This window comes from Syngnathoides biaculeatus, chromosome 12 (assembly GCF_019802595.1).
Source record: "Syngnathoides biaculeatus isolate LvHL_M chromosome 12, ASM1980259v1, whole genome shotgun sequence".
Taxonomy (NCBI): Eukaryota; Metazoa; Chordata; class Actinopteri; order Syngnathiformes; family Syngnathidae; genus Syngnathoides; species Syngnathoides biaculeatus.
The window spans coordinates 24,935,661-24,952,412 of record NC_084651.1 but is presented as its reverse complement, the minus strand read 5'-3'; the positions used below and the strand labels follow the sequence as shown (position 1 = coordinate 24,952,412).

Genomic DNA, 16,752 nt, shown 5'->3' with positions numbered 1-16,752 from the left:
GCTTATTTTGTTTTGTTTAGTCATTTAACAATATTCATTTTTTTAAAAAGCATTTGGTTTATACAGCGTTATCAAAAAATATTTTGCAATAAAATTTAACACAAAATAAATTTGTTTTGATGACCACAAACACTTGGGAACACAATTTTTGTTGAGTTAGGTGTGACAGCCTTTTTTAATATTTTTGCGTAAAACTGAGCTCAGTTTTTTTGCACATCATATTTTTTAACTAAAGAGTTCCTTTTTCTTAAAAAATGTGAAAAATACTGTATTTAAGAGATGTGTGTTGGTTTTATAAAACTTTTCAAACATTCACATAAAATGAAATATGAAAGAAACTGGTATGATTGCAATGTTTATTGAACACGATTATGTTTAACAAAGGTAGTAGGGTAGAGACTTATTTGCACATCTGGTCCACTCCTGGGAAGGTTTGCCACTGTTCTCTTCCTTCTCCATTTGTGGATAATGGCTCTGACAGTGGTTTGCTGGAGCTCCAAATACATCACAGTTCTGAGGACCAGGGCTCAAATCCTGGCCCTGCCTGTGTGGAGTTTCCATGTTCTGCCGGTGCTTCCGTGGGTTTTCTCTGAAGTCTCCGGTTTCCTCCGAAAATCCACAAAATATGCATGGTAGGTTAATTGACAACACACTTCCCATTGCCTTTGTTAACTGCCCGTACGTGTGGTATGAATGGTTATTGGTTTATATGTGCCCTGCTATTGGGTGAGGACCAGTTCAGTGTGTACCTCGCGTTTTATCCGAAAATAGGTGGGATAGATTCGTGCACACCTACGACCCCAGTCAGGCTACTTAGTACAGAAAAAGGATGAATCGATGAATGTTTTACAAAAGATATTGGACAAATCCTCTTAATTCCTACGATGCTAGCTTTCTGTTTACAGATATTGAAAGTACTGATCTACTGGGAGCTGCACACACCTCCCACTGCAATTTCTCAATTGTGACTGCACAAACATTTTGCCACTTAGCTGTAGATGAAACCAATCATAACTATCTGGCAGGTCTTACTACAGCTAATCAGTGTAATTTTGCTCATCTGAAGGTTAAACTATGAAGAAAAAACTTGATGTGCCAGAAAAAAAAAAGTAACTGCAATTTTGGAAGCACCATGTCAGTTTTTGGTTTCAATAAGCATGAAAATCTATCTCACAATTTTTTTTCCAAATTGTTCTCCAGTTTAATTGATAGAATAATCAATGAAACAATCAGTTCTCAAAATATTCAATAGTGACAAGTCATAGCCTCCTTTAAGTATATTATCTAAATGTTCAATTAAACAGGCCCAGATTTCACACCGTGTAAAAATGGGTGCCTTGCTTCAATGAAGGTTAGGAAACACTGCTTATACAACATACATTTTACCTGCTAAAAAAGAAGATATCGCTTAGACTCTTCAGGGTCATGGAGCGCTGGATAGTATCGCTATAGAAACAGCCACTGTTCACACTCATATTCACTCACGTCATCATTGAGTGGGAACAAAACCCACGCTGCCTGAAGTCAGGCGAGAGAACCACCAAACTGTGACAGTTTTTTTTTCACTTTAATATATATTTGTGTATTTACAGTCTAATACTTTTTCCCCACCAAATGGTTTGGTCTTTTGTTACAAATAATGCTCACTCTCAGAATTTGATATCCATATACCCATATAGTACTGTATATCGATACAGTATATCTTTATAAGTACAGTACCACAAAAAGTATTCACCCCCTTCCTGATTTCTGGTTTTTTTTTTTTTGTTTTTTGCACATCTATTGCACACAAATGTTTCAAATCATCAAACCAATTTTAATCATCACCCAGAGAAATAAAAAATAGCAGTTTTTAAATGACATTTCAATTTCTCAAGGTCCCAAAAAATCCAAACCTTTCTGACCCTCTGTTAGAAGGTAACTGCCTGCTGAACCTAAAAATGGACCATGCTACCCTTATCAGCAACAACTGAAATCAAGCGTTTCCAGTAATTGGTGTTGAGTCTTTCACATCACTTTGGAGGAATTTTGTCCCATTCTTCTTTGTAGAATTGTTTCAACTTCCCCAAATTGGAGAGCTTTGTGGCATAAACTGCCCATATTAGGTCACACCACAGCATCTCAATTGGATTTAAATCCGGAGTTTCTCTTGGCCACTCCAAAACCTTTTTTTTAAAGCCATTCGGAGGTGGACTTGGTGTGTTTCGGATCATTGTCCATGATCCAAGAGCGCTTGAGTTTGAGGGGAAAAACTGATAGCCTACGTTCTCCGAATTTCTGCTACACAGCAGAATTTATTTTTCCATGAATCACAGCAACTTGTCCTGGTCCTGAGGAAGCAAAGCAGCCCTACACCATACCTCAGCAACCACCATTCTTCATTGTTGGCATAATCCTCTTTTTATGAAATGCTGTGCCAATTTTACATCAAATGTAACGGGCCACACACCTTCCCAAAAGTTCAGTTTTTGACTCGGCAGTCCACAAAATGTATTTCTAAAAGTCTCAAGATGTTTTGTGACAAATGTGAGATCAGCCTTTATGTTCTTTATATTCTCTCTTATGGTAGATTCATGAACACTGACCTTAACTGCAGGGATGAGAATGACCAATTTGAAAAAAAAAAAAAAAAAACAAAACTGTCACGATCCTGCCGCTTCAGCACGAGCTGTGCGGGTGTCCGCGCAGGTGCGCTGATTGGAAGGTGCACACCTGCGCCTCATGCAGCCTGATTATGCTGTGGATTTATATGACCCCGATGACGACTGTTCCTGGGTTCGTTGAGCTTCATGTCCCGTTCGTTTGCTCTGGTATCCCTGATTGAACCTGTGTACCGACCTTCATCCGTTCTCCGACCAACCTTGTAAGCCTGACTCCTTCGTTACTTCTGCCTGCTTTGATTGTTCTCCTGTGTACCTACTCCTGCCTGTCCGCTCACCTGCTCTCTTCGCCCGACGTCCCAACTACCACTGCTGCACCGGACTGCTTGCTCGATCCCCTACCTCTGTATATAATAAATGTGTCTCTTCTTGAACTACCTTGCGTCTTCCGAGTTCCTGCGTTTGGGTCCTACTCTCGTTCCGATGGGACGTGATAAAAACACACAAAACCGGAGGGGCCAAATACTTTTTCACGGCACTATAAATGCCCAGGAATAAATACTGAATTTTAGTCAACAATGCTTTCTGAGTCAAAAATATATTGGATATTATTGGTAAAAGAATAATGTGTCAATCCAATAACAAACACATAATCAAATGACCTATGCAGGGCATTGTTTTACAATAAGTTGAGAAAGAAAGAAAAAGAAGAAAGTATGTGAAGGAATGTTGGAATAGAAAAAGGAAGATATAAACTCTAGAATCTTTGCTGCAGTTCTGGAATCTTTTCTTCCCCCTTTCTGATTTTATGTCACTGTGGATCCCGGAATCAACACTGCCGGTACAGGAAAAGGGTTTGGATTTGGTGATGAATTTGCCTGGGCACATTTGTGGAGAGGGAGTGACAATTGGAACTAATCTTTACAGTGAAATTTAATACAAAACATGGCCCACATACAAAACTTAGTCAACATTTTGCATATGACATCTATCACAACAAAGCTCAAATTCTATTAATTTGTCAGCATGTGTAGATTCAATGAACTTGTTGGCGAGTGTTCCTGAGGGCGAACAACAGAGTGAACAAAAAGACGGAAGTCAGACATATACAAACAATTTGTCAGCTTTCTGCTAAAAAAAAACAAAAAACAACCCCACAACAAGACAATTATCTATGTTCACCTGCACCAAATATGACACACATGGAGCCAGTAGGAAGAACATCATGTGAGGGTTATCTAGTGGCAAGTGTTACGAACAACATGACCGGGAGAGCTAGAACACAACAGAACAAAACTGTCATGCTCCTGGATTCCAGCCAGGGCTGGGTGTGGCCAGCTAATCTGAAGGTGCACACCTGCGCCTCATGACCTTTGATTAGACCCAGTACATATAGGACCCGGGGGACGACTATTACTCTGCTAGATCGTTGCTCTTCATGCCTCGTTCCCGCACTCCTGCTTTCTCGACTTCTGACCTCCGTGCACCGACCCACGCCTGTTCATTGACCACCCTCGTAAGCCCATTCGTACTGGTACTACGAATTGTTTGGACTGTCTACCTGATCTCAGACCTCGGACCGAATAAAGGTTTCCTCTGTACTGTCTGCTGTCTCTGGAGTCGTGCATTTGGGTCCACCCTTGAGCCCCGCATCGTGACAAAAACCTGTGAAAGTTGAAAGGAGAACTAACAGAAATAGTTGATATATATGTTAAACAACAATCTGCTACAAATAAAAATCCATCCTACGTCAATTTCAATTGTATGGATACAGTTATATAGAAAATCAATGTCTTCATATAGTGCAGTAAATTTAATTTTAAAAACTGCTACTGGTGTTGGTATTGTGTTCTAGTGCAGGATGTTACAATTATGGGAAAAAAAAAGTTCTTAAAGAATTGATCACAAAACTGTCTAATTTATTGTGACAGGCCACCAATTTGGAACTTGTACTGTAATTCCCAAAGCTAATCAGCAAATTCATGCAAGTACAAATGCAGTATTTCTAAAGTTTCTGAATCATTTAACTTTGAATTAAGTGGTACAGGATAAAGACTGCCGTTATCAGACATAAAAAAAAAACTCAATTGTGTACATAAACAGAATAATACATGTTTTCAAAGTATGTGGCATGAAAACTCCATGGTTTCAACATACATTTTGAGCTGTAAGTATTGACAAGGTTCTGGATTCAAGTCTGCTCCATTTGAGTTTTGAAAAGAATTCTTTCTTTGCTAGCACGTTTCCTTAAAAAGAAAAAAAAACTGCTACAATATAGGAAAATGTATTCACTTCTCCAACAAAACCTCAGTGTATTTATTATACCCTTTCAGCAGTGTTGCTTGTTGTCGCAGTGCTGATGCTAACATTATCGCTAGTGTCCATGGTTGGTGCAGCATTTGCATTAAGGTGATGGTGTTGCCTTGAAACGTTTTAGTGCTAAACAAAACAAAACAAAAAAACTTTATTCCACAATGTCATTCTATTCACAGTTTGAGTAGGTGCTTTATGTATTTGTCTATGAGGATCTGAATCCAAACGTAACTGGCTACAGTAGAATGTGTTGCCGCTGTACAGCTTTAGTGCGGTCGTGAATTGTGAATGGTAATAAGGAGCATTCTGACTACTTTATTTCCCCGCTTCATGCTCATAACTGGCTTCTCGGTCCAGTTGAAAAAGAGAATGTTGTGCTCTTTCAAACTGGAAAGCTTTATTGCAGCCTTCTCAGCAGTGAACATATCCAATGGCAATCAAAGCTTTACTTGAAAGATTTGCCTCTGGGACAACATGCCATTCCACACCAGACCTGACAGCGCACACTTCCATTTTCTTCCTGCTCACAAGTGCACACTTCACAAAAATCAATGGTCACACATTCACACCAAGTACAGTACCTAAGGAGGACTATGTTTTTGCACTGGTTGTACTAATCCGCCCAACATTTTTAATTAGCTGTACTCTCATTTTTGACTGCGCCACATTCAATAACCTTGTCTTATACGTTAGTTGAATTGTTTATTAAATATGCACTGGCTGTCTTTTTAAGATGATATTGACTAGTAAAATTACACAAGATGTGTAACTTACTATAAAGTTCTTAAATTGCTCCATGTCAGAACGTTGCTCATCACTTTCGGTCGAATCGGACCTTATTTATTAACAAGCTATTCAGTTTACGTCTAATAAATCGTTAAAAAAAATCATACATTGTGATTTCTGGTTTTTTCTTTTTAGATTATCTCTCTCACAGTGGACATGCACCTACGATGAAAATTTCAGAACCCTCCATGATTTCTAAGTGGGAGAACTTGCAATATAGCAGGATGTTCAAGTACTTATTTTCTTCACTTTTTTATTATGGAGAAAAGTACCAGAGATGGATGGACTTGTTTCGACAGGAGAAACGCATAACGTGGTCCGTAAAACAATAAATTTACCTTTTTTGAAATGCAAAAGAGCAATAACATACTTTAATATTCTGCATTTCAGTCATTACATTTGCATTTTTTTTTTACTTATACAAAATAGGTGCCAAGTACCTTCGGCAGTGTTACACAAGTACAGAAGTGTTATATGCTCACCCACACAGTGGTTCAAAGAAACATGAAAATGAAAAAAATAGTTTTGAGTGACTCCCACCTGCAGCTATTTAAACGAAGGTAATGAATGGGTGGCATTGTTCTTAGAATGATTTTTGAGACATCCATGCACTTGAGTGCAGGTGAACTGGAGCCATTCCCAGCAGACTGTTGGGGTATACTGTGGACTGCTCACCAACCAATCACAGGCCACATATAGACAAAATATATACTACTCACAATTTGAAGTTTCCTACTATCCTAACTTCCAAGTTTATAGAATGTGGAAGGAAGCATGTGAATAAACAGTGGACAAACAAACAAATGCACATGAAGCACATGAAAATTCCACATAGGGACACCTAAGAGTTTGAAACCTACAACCTTGTTTGATGGTATGTTTTCCGCTTTTTACACAAATCAATTTTTTTTGCCGCAATGTGACATGTATGTTTTTTCTTGTCAAGAGTAGTATCCATTTTCTTTTATATGTGGACATAAATCAGATATGTATGTGACGCGAGCGCAGTACGGACGTTCATGGGGCACGCATCGACCCATGTGCCAGCAAACGGCGACAAATGTCACAACTGTTCCATGAAACAAAAATGCCACAAAGAGCAAGGGCAGATGAAGGAGCAGAAAAAAGATGATTTAGAACGGATAAATGTAAGAAAATATTGGCTCTGGTTACACAAAATCCTTGTAATCGCGACAAGTGCACCATGTCGAGACCTACGCAAGGAGCCATATTTACTTCCATCAACATGGCGATTGGTATTTGTACGGATGTGCAGTGTCATGTCTGGGTTGTGTACATACGTGTGATGTCACAAAAGTGTTCTTTCCACAGTAGAGGCATTTGCTTTAAGTAATGTGAACGACTACGTCAAAAATTTGGATTTAACAAAAAATGTCGTAAGTGGGTATCATGGCTTACAGTTTGAATGTAGCCTGAGTCATGTAAAAAATGAAGTACAACCTTTTAAACCTTTTAAAAAGTAAAATGAATCATAAAGTTGGTTCAAACAACCTCAAAAGTCATTCATATATTTCTTATCCAGTTGAAGATCTCAGAAAACTTGAAACGACTCCGAACAGAACAGTGAAGCAGGTATGCTTGACAGAGAACATACAGTAACCACGGGACAGTTATTGCAGTATATATTACATAATAGGATTAATGTAAATAAATGTATAATGTTCAATTGCACAACCTAATTATTATTATAACTATTAACAAATTATGGCTTCAACATTTCTGACTTGAATGTATTATTTACTCCAGCAACTTTGTAATGATGGACACAGCTGCAACATGAAATTAAGATTTGAGGTATCTCTCTCCATTAAGTAACTCGTACCAACTCAGTTTTCAACTGTAGTTTAAAAAAAGAAGAAACAAAAAAGAAGCAAACATTCCCCTTAGTACCCAGACAGTGAAAAGCAGGGCGGGTGGGCATGTTCAATGTAGACACACCATTTCTATCCCTGTCTTGATGGCCAGACACAGTGCCACACTGGCCAGTAATGTTAGATGCAGGATTTTTTTTTTTAATCCAAAACAATTGCTTTTACAGTCAGCTCAAGTCAGCATTCATAGATTTCCATAATTAAACATGAGCTTTCCCTAATGTTTGACAGCTTTGTGTAATGGACACATTTCAAGGCCTCCTTGACCATCAGTTCAGCACTAATATTAGTCTTTTTTTCATCAAGGATTAAGAATTTGTACCCATGAGGATTGACATACAGTATGGTCTATCTACATGTGTGCCAGCAACTTTTTTGGTCAGATATTCATTGCTTAAAAGATAACAACACCACCACATATACTGTATTCCAATTGTTAGCCCGTGTGTCAAGAGCGTTTACCACTGGATGGAAGCATTGTTTTAAATACACAATCTCCAATGATAGTAACCCTTAGCTATGCATGGAAAAAAACAGCTTTAAGACAATTCTGTGGAGAATATTTGCTTATATTTTTAAAATAAATGCTAACTGTAAAGTGACTTGAGTCACCTGCCATCATCCAGTGCTCATATCTCGAGTTTAAGCTTGTAAATCAATGCAAAAAAATCAGCCGGTTGCCTCGAAAACTCATAAGTCAAATCACTCGTATCTCAAAGAGGCATATAGGTATATTGAAAAAGAGGTATGCCATGTTGACTTGGGTATTTGGAAGTATTTTTTTTCATCAAACAGTTTAAGACTAAATAGGGCAGAAAACGAGGTTGTTGAAATGGGCAATTAAAAGAGAAGGAAACAAAATCCAAGTCAATGGACGATGAAGCAGTCATTTTGATGATATGGATAATAATGGTGAGATAGTGAGAGTTGTATACAAAAAACATTGGCTGTATGGTCGGAGCACTTGGAGGGCAAAAAGGTTTCAGCTACGGGGGGATAAACCAAAATAATAGCTGAACGCAAATGAAAGGGGAGGTGAAAATGACAGAAAGGAGACGAGAGCAAAGTAACACAGAAGAATTTTAAAATAGGGAGAGGTTGTTTGTGTTTGTCTCAGGCTGGTGGGATGTTTACACAGGCTGACCCAGATGCAGCAGAATTAGCCATTATTTTTCATGTGCACTGAAGTTTCCGGAGGTTTGCTGATGGCACAATGAGCGCAAAAAAAAAAAAAAAGAAAATACATTGACAAGGTTTCTGAGGTTGCAGCACAACTATAGATGACAAACCTGTAAATCTAAAATCTAAAATTCAAAGGAAATCAGTCTTGTTGTTTGACATCATTATTATCGATACTGTATGCGTGAAAAATTACATACAAATCTGCAGTGGTACGAGTGTTATTTACTTTTTGCTCTGTCTTGAGCGGGACAGTAGAACGACTAATTAGAGCTTCGGCCTCACAGATCTGAAGACCGGGGTTCAAATCCCAGCCTCGCCTGCATGGAGTTTGCATGTTCTCCCTGTGCCTGCGTGGGTTTTCTTCGGGCACTCTAGTTTCCTCCCACATCCAAAAGAAACATTAATTAATTTGCTTACACCACAGATTGGGTGAAGTGAAAAACAGGAGCAAAGCTCTGTCAGCTGTTTAGAAAAGTACAAGTCAAACACACAAATACTGCATTCACAAGCAGCTTCATGCAGAGATGCCATGACGAGGCCATGCCCTCTTACAAGGATGCAGCTCAGGTACACAGTAGTCGTTGCAAGTTCAGTTGTGTGCCAATGTGCAGCATTTAAGCTTTAGAAACTACTTTTTAATATGTAAAAATACTACAGTGTATTATTTGAATATGTATTAGTACCATTTTAATACATTAATGTGCATTCCTGCTTGATTAAAAATAAAACAACTGGTAGTAGTTTTAGGTGGTTGAAATGGATTTATGGAACTAAACCTAATTTCAATGAGGACCATGTATTTGCTATACAAATAGGTTGAATTACTATATTGGTCATAGAACAATATAAACTTGTTAGTTAAGATACAACTGTATAGTGATCCAGAAAAAAGAGTTTGTGGTGTGATGTAAGAAGTCAGTAAATCTTTTAAGGATTAATTTGACAATATGATGATGTCCATAAATCTGTTAATGGAACTCATTGCCAGATAGCAAAGTTGAACACATCTCTGTCCTTGCTGCTGAGTACAACATCGTAGAACTAAAAAGACAACAAGTTGACATGACTGCCCTGTATGCGATGTTGCGGAATTGTTGATTTATAGTGTGCAACGCTTTTTCTTCATCTCTTTCGGGCAGATTTTTGGAGCACGGCTAAAAACTAGCCCATGAAGTCCAGGGGCTGGGGATTATACTTTCTAGCATGAGGCCCCCCCTAACTATATCAACACCAACTGCCCTTATTTCATGCTTTGGCAATTCGATGAAATGACCACATCTCGTTATGCATGCAACTGGCCATTAAATTAGAACCATATCTTTAAAAAAACATGGCTTGCCTGATGTGTAACGTATTTCGTGTAATCTGGGCTAAAGTGACTTGCTGTCTGGTCCCACACATGTTGCAGGGCAACGACAAAGCAGACGATATTTGCTGCTTCCTGGCCTCTTCTCATTTTTCTCATTAATTAGTAAATAAGAAGAGAAAGACAAAGATGCCAAGATAATTTCCAAACTAGCATAACATGACATCACAAAATAGCAAACTTAACAATTAGATGACACATTATATATGTCACGTACGGTATGTTTGTCTGGAGTTGTGTGAGAGCAGAGGAACCAACTAAGAAATACAAAATAACTGGCAAATGGAGGCGTAGATAGAGAACTGGTTCCCAGTCAATCGCAGGGCACATTCAGACCAACAGCCCTCACAATCACATCTAGCGGCAATTTAGAGTGTTCAATTAATTTTGCATGGTTTTGGGATGTGGGAGGAAAACCACGCAGGCACGGAGAGAAAATGCAAAATCCCCACAGGCGGGTCTGGGATTAAACCCGAGACCTCAGAACTGTGAGGCCAACGCTTTCCAGCTGATCCTCTGTGCCACCTGGAACCAGAGACTGGAAATAAATGTAGTACATCACCGCAAGTCCACAATGTCACTTGAAAAAAGGGGCCTATAAGTTTAAAAGTACATTAATATTACACATTTTTATGACCTAAGATAACCTTTATTTGTCCCACAGTGATGAAATGCACATAGTTTCAGCAGCAATAGTGGATGCAGGGAATAAAAAAGAAATAGCATGCAAGAGACGACATTTGACTTCAGATGCGTCTGCTATTATAAGGGTGATGCGATGCTCTACATTAAAATAAATATTCATCCATCTTCTTAGCCGCTTATCCTAACAAGGTGCGCGGGGGTGGTTGAGCCTATCACAGCTGTCAATGGGTATGAGCCGGGGTAGACCCTGAACTGGTTTCATTTAGAGTCTCCAATGAATGTTTCCACCGCATTGGCTGGAGAAAACCGATGCAGGCACAGGGGAGAACATGCAAACTCCACACAGGCGGACCTGGAATTTGAACCCCGGTCCACAGAATTGCGAGACCAACGCTTAACAGCTGCGCCAGTGTGCCGCCACAAATATTGAAGATATAATTTATGAATTCATAAAAAGTAATGATGTCGTGTATTTGAACAGTATGCAGAATTAGCTTTTCTGACTGCATAACATATTGCAGAACTGTCCCACTATAATTCTGCTCTGGAAGTGGATGTCTACGCGTTGGCAGTTCAGTAGTCATAGCCATTAATTGCACTTTCTTTCACTGCTTTTCTTCTTGGTTCCCCAGTTTTGCTTTTCAGACAAGAATTTTCATTTCAGTGCATGATTATTTAATTCAACCATTTGCATGATTGAGACAAAACCCCATACCAACTAAACTTGAAAATTTGGAACATTTACCCTGTGGTTTTGTCTCTGAGGAAAGTGACCACTTCACATGGCAGTAATGACACCACATCACGGAGCGAGCTTTCTGCTACGTAAATGCAGACGCATGAGACACAATATATATGTTTACGATGTGAGGAATGAAGTAGGAGTAGTCTCAAAGTAAGAAAAAAAAGAAAGCCATTCATAATCATTCATTAAATTAAAGTTTGATTTGTAATCAAATCAAATGATGAACAGCGAGACTCCAAAGTTGAAAGTACACGCCTGCTTCATGCACCATCTCATCATTTTGCTCTCCCCCACCTGCCTTGTCTCACCTTATTTATTCCACCTCACTCTTTTTCTGTCTATTCCGTCGACATGACTTTCCTCCCCTCTTCGTTATTTCTTAGCCTGAGCTGTCCCCGCATGATCCTGTTCCTCTTCACGGCATCTCAGCACTCATGTCTGTTTTCCTTTTTGTCTAATTCTCTACCTCTGTTTGGAGTCCTGAGGCTTTGTCAGGGCAAAGTGCTCCATCTGTGCACCCCACCACCACAACCACCCATTCTGCTAGCAAACATAAAGGAGGAGACCCAACAACCAAAGGTCTGAGTTATGTAATAAGGTAATGGGAACACTAATGCTGATACCAAGCAACCATTAATGGCGTGTCTATACCATGACCCTTTATTTGTCTTTCACATTTGTTACACATGGATGAAAAAAGGATTTTAGCTCGAGTCGCAAAGTTCAGTGGCATCAAAGCCTGTAGATAATAGCAGCTCACACGTCTCATTGCACAGTCATATGGGTTTCAGCCTTCGTACACGCAACATTTACCTTTTTATTTGAGGGCGGAAAATATAACAGAATGATGGATTTATGAATATAACTGGTGCCACTTTTTCCAAAACAATTTTAAATACTTACATTTGAGTAAATACAAGTACATAGACCTGATCATGCCATTTAATGTCTTCCATCCATCGCTCCATTTTCCATACCACTTATCCTCACTGGGGTTGGTGGAATGCTGGCTCAGTTGACCTTGTGGAATAGGTGAGGTACACCCTTAACTGGTCGCAAACCAATCGCAGAACACGTAATCCAACAACATTTGACACTCACATTCACACCTACAATTTACGAGTCTTTAATTAACCAACCTTGGATGTTTTTTTTGTGCTAAAAATGGGTTTTATTTGAATGAAATATTGTTGGTGTGTTTTTTTAAACAAAACAGTTCCCTTTCTTGAATACTAGAAAAATACAAAATCTTTTGTGAATTAGTATGTAGTACAATTGAAAACATCTGTAATTATTTTATTTTATTTTTTATGAACCAAAACAAAACAAAAATAGTTTATTTTAAGAATCTTATAAAGTCAGGTTAAACTAGTTCCACTCGCAGATTAGTTTCACTCGTTGTTGCGATATTTTTTTATTTGTTTTGGGAAGGTTATTTCTTCTAGAGTATGGCATAAATCTGACTGCAACCTTTTCAAACAATCTTGCTACACATGTCACATAAACATCCTAGGTATTTAGTTTTGTTGTGTTTCAGCCAGAAAACTAAGGGACAATATGTAAAAAAAAAAAATCGCGTAGATTAGCAACAAAGAAGAAAAAAGAAATGACAAAGAAAATAGAGCATGTCATTTTCGTCTCGGGCCATATCATAGTTACTGTACAATATCCCCTGGAGGGTTGTAAATCTATAAACTGTAGATTTGCCTCATATTATCATAATTGTATGCACATAGTACACATTAAGTATAATGTGCTGCCCCAAAATTGACCACAAATATCGGGAAAACTCTTCTCTCTATGTATAATGCACACCCATGACTTTCTATCAATTCACTGGACATACCAATATGTGCTAAATATTAGTGGTGACCCTCTTGTAATTTGCTTTTCTCATAAATTTTGCTCAGTAATGTTATCACTATTGAGGTTTATTTGTTCTTTAAGAATGCATTAAATATTGTCCCCACCCAAGTGTTTAATGTGCATCAAACACTAGAAATTGCGGTACACATACAAGACACAGGAATGGAAAACTAGTTTTGAAATTAGAACCCAATAAAAAAAATATTTGTTTAAAAACAATTCAATTCATTTTAATCGTTATGAGAAATGAAGTCAGTATGCAATTTTGGTATTACAGCAAGAAACATGAGTCAACACACGGGATTTGTTTTAGTGGGTTCCCGTGTTGCCTCTGTGTGAACTACAACATAAAGTCAGTAAGGTTAATACAAGAGTACTTCTTTAGAATATCACAATTTATAACAACAATCTGTGACAGGACAATTTAAGTGATCGTGCCGTGTGCTGCAGCGGCTTTCGTTCCCTCCCACATCACAATTAGTCCATCAATTAATTTTCTACCACTTAATCCAGTTAAGGGTGAAGGGTGAGCTGTAGCCTATTTCAGATGACTTTGGGTTAGAACATCCTGGACGAGTCACCAATCAGTTACAAGGTATATTTTTTCACATACAAATTCACACCTATGAGCACATTAGTATCAACAATTGAATCCCCGTGATGTTTTTGAAATGAGTTCCAAAGCTGGAGAAACTCAAGTGTGAGGTTGACATTCTGGCCACAATTAGTCATACACTAATAATGTATGCAGCAATAAATTATGGAATTCAGTTTCACATTCAGTTCAAGATCCAATGTGGATCACTGTGGTTTTAACCTTTACCTTCAATGCTACAATTCAATCACCAACCGATACTTTTTAAAACAGTATATATAATAGTCTGCAATTAAACGATCAAAACAAAAATCACATTCCACCCACCATCCATGACTGCTTCTGAAATAATCGATTTCTCAGATTAATTTTATGATCAATGTCAGTCATCTATTATTAAATAACGTAATGCTGGTAGAGGTAAAAATAGTACTCAGTACTCAAGTTGTGCGATTATGTGATAGGGCTGAGGGTTATTTTACCTTGTATTCGTATAAACGTGAATTTGATTCGTCCCAGCAGGAGTCAACACAGCGAATTAATTAAATAGTTTTAGTTTTCAATTTGTCAAACGTTTGAACCCGCAGCAGCTGAGTATTGAGGCAAAGACATGGAATCCAACAGACGCTCTCCGCATGAAACCCTGCAACAAAAATTGAACTAGACAATATTGTCAATGACAAATACGCAGTGTCAAAGCTTAACATGTCTGAAAGTAGAGCAGAAGCATGTCAACTGCCGCTGACGTAGTTTGTAGCAATAACTCAAGGGACTTTATTGCCACTGCTGGTTCCCTGAACTCCTGTGTAGCCGCAAACTAATTTGCAAAACATTAATAAAGGGCTGTACCATTGCATGCATATAAATAGTATCCACTGACATAAGCCTTCCGAATGGAAAAAAAAAAAACAAAACGCGTGTTTTAGACATGCTCTGTAAGTCTCTCACTTATGTATTGGTAGCAGCCTGATATGCGTGCAGCTCTACCTCGTAGCTCCTCTCGCAAGCACAATGAATACCCCAGAATCTGTTAAATGGGGATGGGAATAAAAGTCCAGCACAAACTTTGGTCAATCTGAAATCTTTGCAACGGAGAGTACGTTTGTGTGTGCCACTGTCCATGTTTTCTTCATGGACGTTACCGACAGACACACTCCAATTAAAGCCCACACGAGCACATGACAAAATGCAAAATGTCGATAGACGACAGCCATGAATGCAAAACGTGAGGTGAGGTGAGGTAAAACTGTTCCTCATTGCAACATGAACCCTGAATCTGGCACACTTTTTGTTTGCCCTTTTTAATGCCCTTTAGTGTTGAAGAAAAAAACAACAATATTCACTCATCAGCCAGGTTTCCTTCCTCTTTGCATAAAGGGATTATCAGTCCTGTGTTGAGTATATACGCTAAGTCTCCACATGTATGCTTGGTATGATAGTTGTTTACCCACTGCCTCAATCATCAGTGTCAACTCAGACATATCCCACTGACATATTTGAATTATTTTACTATTTCACAACTTTTACTCGAAGAGAAGAAAAGAAGACCGCCAAAATTTTGACAGTTTCTGCCTGCCAATACTTTAGCTTGTTCTTTACTCCATCTCATACTCTCCATCCCACACATAAACAGAGAACCTCACTACATGCAAGTGTTTCTAGCCTTGCAAAATGACAACATCATCAATAATAATAATAATAATCCATTCAAGCTTGTGTTGGGAGATCCTGAACTGGTTGCCAGTCACACACTCACACTACTACACTACTACATACACTACCTATGAACGAATTACAGTCTTTCGTTAAGATTTCATGCGCGTTTTGGAATATGGTACAAAGCAGGAGAATCCCATATACACACTATTGTTATAATAATTATTAATCATCATCATAGTTTCATATGTGGCCACAGTGTCAAATTGACAGACTCCTATTATATGTTGCATTCATTCAAATTGAACACAATGTGACTTTAGAGAATGAGTTAAAATGTTCATTTAAATTAAAGCTAACAAGAAGAAAACAACACCAACTCTTGACATTTGCTGCAAACTCAACACGACTTGGGATGGACGTGTTTCTCACCTTCTTTCCTTGCCACATTCTTGATCCCAACAGCGAGTCCCAGCAGAATCCCCGCAAAGCACATCTGGACGGCGAACAACTCCTTTCGCTTTCTCCGTCTGCCTTTAGTCCTCCGCCGGCTCAGCATCACACCTATTCCGACGCTTGACTCGGGCATCCCTTCTCCCACCAAGCGGGCCATGGCGCTCTTCTTTCGGCGAGCGTTTCAGCGGGTCCCCGGGGGTTGCAAAGGAAGGAGGATGTGCGGAGTGGAGGAAGGACACCGAGCTGTGTGTGACAGAGATGGACTTTACTCGGCTCGGGCAGATGTGACCGACTTGTCTATGGATTCTGAAGCGCGACAAAGTTTAAACTACTGCTACATCCGGTGAGAACCTTCACAATAACAGAAACCCGACATTATCGCAAAAATACACAGTAATTCTAAATTAATTCCGAAATATTTACGAGCAATTTGACAACGAAGCATTGAAAATGTGTATCATTTAAAACATCATTTATTAAATGATATTGATTTTGAATATACAGTGGTGACTTGATTTGCGAGTTTTATTCATTCCTCGACCACAGTCACTCAAATCACTTTTTAATGGACATCATCTTTTGCCAATGAAATGAATGGAAACGCCATTAATCTGTTCAAGACTTCCCTCCTTAAAAGTTTTCATTTCTTT

The 16,752-nt window shown here is 38.7% G+C and overlaps 1 protein-coding gene across 2 annotated transcripts in view; it reads right to left on the bottom strand.

Moving 5' to 3' along the window:
* The window catches only part of slc24a3 (solute carrier family 24 member 3), a 119,206-nt gene extending 102,834 nt beyond the window's left edge, over positions 1-16,372 (bottom strand). For both annotated transcript variants that reach the window (XM_061837687.1, XM_061837688.1), the window contains exon 1: positions 16,079-16,372. In XM_061837687.1, coding sequence (XP_061693671.1) covers positions 16,079-16,259 — 181 coding nt within the window. In that variant the 5' untranslated portion in view covers positions 16,260-16,372. The remainder of the gene's footprint in view (positions 1-16,078) is intronic.
* Between the last annotated feature and the right edge of the window lie 380 nt (positions 16,373-16,752).